Here is a 5188-nt window from a genome sequence, read left to right as displayed (position 1 = left end):
TAGTCCGGACCTGACTCAGTCGAACTAGAATTGATCATATGGTAAGTACATTATGATTGATGCACAGTTCTAAAAAATGACTAATTATATAATAAATGTGATATATTTACTCTGTAATTGATTCGGACAAGAATTTTTAGTTAAAGCAGATGATTTCCATAAGATTAAGAAAAGAAATTGGAGTAACCTTTCGGCCCAATAGTAGTATTAAAGTGTAGTGTTGGTCATTTCACACCTAAGTAATGTAACCAAAAGGGGAAAAAACAAAAACGAAAAAGAGACTACTTCATCAACCATCTAAAAACTGACACTAAAGCAATACACTTGAGAAAGTTTCTTGCAACCCATGAATAAAAATTAAGATCCAAAAAGTGAGAAGAGACAACAGGAAACAAGCCAAAAATATCATCAATTGCTGCCAAAGAGGAAGGTTTTTGGTACAAAACAAATTATTTCTCTTTCCTATGGTATTAACTTGGCAGTAACTATTCTTTTCTCCCCTCATCATTTCAAAATTTAACCCAAATAAATAAATAAATAAAATCTATGGGCTTCGGAAATAAGAGAATTACACTTGGGAGAAAATAAAATTGCCAACAAGTTATTCATTTACATTGCAGAGCTCCTTCTTGACCAACATTAAAAGCGAAGACAAACGACATCTTAACTGAAAAAACAAGTGTAAATGTAATAACCCTAAATTGTGTATCACGAGGGCTGCCAATTTCTAGGGAAAATTTTCTGTCCCGGAGCGAGGATGGCCATTGGATCAAAACGGACCTTCCTTTCCTGGAATCTTGGCCATTGATCTCCAAAGTGTTGCTTCCAAGCCTCCATGGAGTTGTAGTGGGGAAGGTAGAGTTTGAAGTCAAAGGCATTTGTGGTGCAAGTTCGAACAATCTCTTGATTTTGTGCCATCATTTCCTCAACTGATAGCCCTTTTGGGTACGGAAAGGAGAAGCGTAGCAAAGCCACCAAGTAAAATACATCCCCTTCTGGCAAAGCAACGGATTTGCGACTGTCCCACCTATTTTTGCGACGGAAGAAGCGTAAAAATAAATAAATACGGACATAATTCTCAAGAAAAGATGTAGGGCCGAGGGGTTTAAGACACAAGTTGAAAGTTTTGTCAGGGTTACAAAGGGGGTGGTCCGTTCTATTACTAGTCCATGTCTGGATCCACTAGCGTGTCGATTGCAGGGTGCACATCTTGTTCAAGTACTTCCACGTGCCGTCTTGTTAATGAGAAAAAAATAATAATTCATATATATATATATATAATTTAATTAAGAATAGTAGGTACGTACGTACTTGGAACGTAGGAGAGGATAGATCAAGATGGGTCCACCAATCCCGTGCTTTAGAATACTCTTGAAGATAAGACGATCAAAATCTGCAATGTTTTTCTGAGAGACAAAGAGGTTGAGCCATGGGTGTGGGGCGTCCCATATACCGCTTGCCTTGGCTCCTTCCTCAGCTCGTTTCACACGTACTAGGAAATCAATGTACCCCACATCTACCTCCAACCTCAGTCCCTCCAAGAACTTTAGCCCTCCCACCAACCTCTCCACCCTCTACAACAAATTAAAATCACCCATGGTAAGATGAAAAACTAGTGTAGTGCCCTGCTGTAATGGGGAATACAAAGAATGAGTAATTAATCCGGACAATGATCACCACAATTGACGCTGACGTGGCATTATGAGAGCGAAAGTGCTTAAATTACGTGTCGATGTCTCAATAAAGGGATCACATTTTGTGGCTGGTAGCTGTTCATGGAACACATTACCATAATGGGCTCAGAGGGCATGGCGGCGCTGAACCCAACCCCGCCATTTCCACCGCCGTGACCGGTGGTTCATCCATCTCTACCACTTTCAGACAGGCCATTTTATGACGTTGTTGTCAGCATCAAACTGTACCTAGCTCAAAACTAAGTCCACTTCCGGTCTTCCCAAGTTACCAATTCTAAAATCTAAAACCACCATTGCTACAAGAAAAGACCAAATGAGAATATATATATATATATATATATATATATTAAAAGTTATTTCATTTTCTTTAAAGAATTTACAAGTAATTCTGCTCATTCTCCTAACAAAAATATATATAGCTAGAGAAACAAATATCTTCGAGTGGAATTACGCACATTAAGTATATTACACATTTATTTACAATTAATAATATAATAATTCTTGGAAAAAAATAAATTCTTCTAAGTATGTGTGCAACACGATATACATATATATATATTATATTTCATACAGATTACCAATATCCTTAATTTGTTCTTACGTAAATTGCAAGTCATAATCGAATCGATATTGAATTACTTGACTTTTGCTACACATTTTCTTAAAATTTTCAAGATTTGAAAAAAAAAAAAAACAACAACGTTAACAACGCGTTGCATTAAATTAGACATTGAACCAAGAAATAAGCAAAGAACCTCGTCAATTGCGGACGGTCCATCCTCATTTTTGTAATGCAATGCTACTTCAAGGCAGTAAAGAACCGGGCCGGCGTTAGGGGTCATACGGGTCGGATCAAATGGTTGATCCGGATTCAATGGCACCGACGGCCATCCGTTGACTGGATCATCGCTGTTGACGAAGACGAAACCTTCCACGTAATCGAATGAGTTGCCATCTCCCCGAGTCACTAGCAACTCAGCATCACGAGTGAACTCGCTGAACTCACTGTAAACCACCCTTATCCACCTTACCTGCTCACCACAATGCACAATATTATTTGTTGAATAAGAAAAAGTCTTATCTAAATCAACCATGTCTGAATCAAACCAATCACAAAATAACTATAATGCACTTATTTACACGATAACATATAATTGGTTGAGTTAATATTAACATTAATTATACATATATGTATGTATTTGCATGTAAATACCATATCTGGTGCAGGTTGAAGCAAAACCCTAGCTCGAGTAATAATTCCGAACTGCCCGAGTCCACCAAGGACACTAAAGAAAAGTTCAGAATTTTGATTATTCGAACAAACTAGTACGTCGCCATTTCCAGTGACCACCTCCAATTCTGTTACATTCTCCGTTTGGGGCCCATAAAGGAAAGCCTGACCACTAACGCCGCCGTTCGACAGCGTGCCGCCCACAGTTAAATCCAAATAATCCGTCCACGAGCGGGGGGCGAGGCCGTAGCCCAACACGCACCGTTTGAGCACGTCCGCCCATAATGCGCCGCCGCTTACGTCAGCGTATGCTGCGGCGGGGTCGACATCGATTTTGTGTTCGATTGTTTTGATGTCGAGGACGAGCCCCCGGTGGGCCATGGCTTGCCCGTTGACGGAGTGGCCGTTGCACTGTGAGGTGCTGTGAAAGTAACGCCACCCTTATCACCTTCGCCACGTCGTCGCTGGTTAAAGGCTTAATGACTGCTAAGGGCTTGGAAGACTGAACGGCCCCGAAGTCTTTAGCGGAAGCTTTGAGGGATCCGCCACCGAATTCCACGGTGCCGAGGAGATCGATCCCTGTGAGAAGAGGCAGCACATCGGCGGAGGATGATGATTCGAGGTCGTTGTCGTGATCAAGAAACCGCTCTATGTATGCTATCATTGTTGAAGGCAAACAGGAGTCGATGGAGCACTGAGTAGGAGAAATTATTGGAGTTAAATAGTTGGATGAAGGAATTGAATTGAAGGGAAGAGGGAAATTAAAGGAAAACACAAGGCTTTCAATATCTTGTTGACGCTGTGCATCCAATCATCTGTATCTGTCTGCCACTTCTTCACATAAATTCACATAATGCTTATTTATTTAATTATTCTTTTATGTACTACCCAAATAAAAAAAAATTATTAATTTCCTTATGATGATAATATTGACACTAGAACAAAATATAAAGTATTAGTATCCCAAGACATAATTAATGCATGCAAATTGTTAATTTTCTCATTTTATTCACCTACTCGGACCAGAAAGAGAATATGGTTGGGGGAAGACGAATTGGGTTTTATATTTTTAATTTTATTTAATTAATATATATAAAGTTCTCTTCTTAAAAAAAAATAAATAACGTAATTTTTGTATATATTGCATGTACATGAGATTGAATGGAATAGATGAGTATGATTTGAAAAAATAAAAAAAGGGGGATGTTAGAAAATTAAGGATGATAATTGGGAGTTTGACAAAAACGTCCATAATGTGTACAACTGTTTAATTTCCACTTTCACTGTTTGAACATTAATCATTGTATATATTTGTATCCTTTCATTAAACTAAACTAAGTGTTGTCTGTGTGCTTTACTCATCATCATTATTTTACATCAATGGACTACACACTCTCCTGTCCTCTTCTTCAATTCCTCTCTCTTTTCCCTTGCAACTTGTCATTATTTCACTCATTTTAGTTGCATCAAAATGCAGTTTTAAATGAGCCCTTCTGCTTTCAACCAATGTGGTTATGTGCACATATTTTTAAGGTTGAGAATTTGATTCCAACAAATGTAGTTATGAGATATTTTATAATAATTTATGCCATTCATTATTTAAACTTTTGAATACAATATTAATTTGAAATTATTGATATATTTAATAAATTTTTTTTGGCAAAGTTACGATAAACTAATGGCAAATGCTAATGATAATTTATGATTGTGATATACTATTAGTGTTGGCTTTGGGTGGGCCTAATTATGCCCACTTATAATAAAACTAATGATGCTGTAATAATTCTTGAGACATAATTATTGAAGTTAATTTTGAATTTCATTTGTCTTTTAAGATACATCCGAAATGTGAAAACCCTATTAATTAATATTGAAATTAACATTATATATTGCACCTACCTAATTAATCATATGATAATCCGAAATAAATTTATTATCAATTTACACTAAAATTTTCCCCTGAGATTATTATTATTATTATTATTATTCAGCGTACTAATTGAGAGTAGTTGTCTCATCAAGATATCCGACGTACGTAGACTTCTCTTACAAAGATTCAGTTCATGATTTGTTCTAATAAATATATCATTTTAGATTTGGAGGCTGCCAAATGAACTGATGCTTGATTGATTATGTAATATATTTTATTGTTTAGGGGGAATTACGCTTACTTATTTTTTAGTACAAGTAGCTACGGGGTTTGCTATGACTTTTTACTATCGTCCAATCGTTACTGAAGCTTTTGCCTCTGTTCAATACATAA

General features: G+C 36.9%; 1 protein-coding gene across 1 annotated transcript; it reads right to left on the bottom strand.

Moving 5' to 3' along the window:
• On the bottom strand, window positions 539-3743 carry LOC105180056 (cytokinin dehydrogenase 7). Its single transcript, XM_011103736.2, is given in 5 exon segments — window positions 539-1027; window positions 1312-1574; window positions 2450-2725; window positions 2908-3334; window positions 3336-3743. Coding segments are annotated over 5 exon segments (1539 nt in total). The 5' UTR covers window positions 3590-3743; the 3' UTR covers window positions 539-708.

The sequence above is a fragment of the Sesamum indicum genome, linkage group LG1 (assembly GCF_000512975.1).
Source record: "Sesamum indicum cultivar Zhongzhi No. 13 linkage group LG1, S_indicum_v1.0, whole genome shotgun sequence".
NCBI classification, from domain to species: Eukaryota; Viridiplantae; Streptophyta; class Magnoliopsida; order Lamiales; family Pedaliaceae; genus Sesamum; species Sesamum indicum.
The sequence above is the reverse complement of the archived record's forward strand: the minus strand, read 5'-3'. Positions and strand labels throughout refer to the sequence as shown.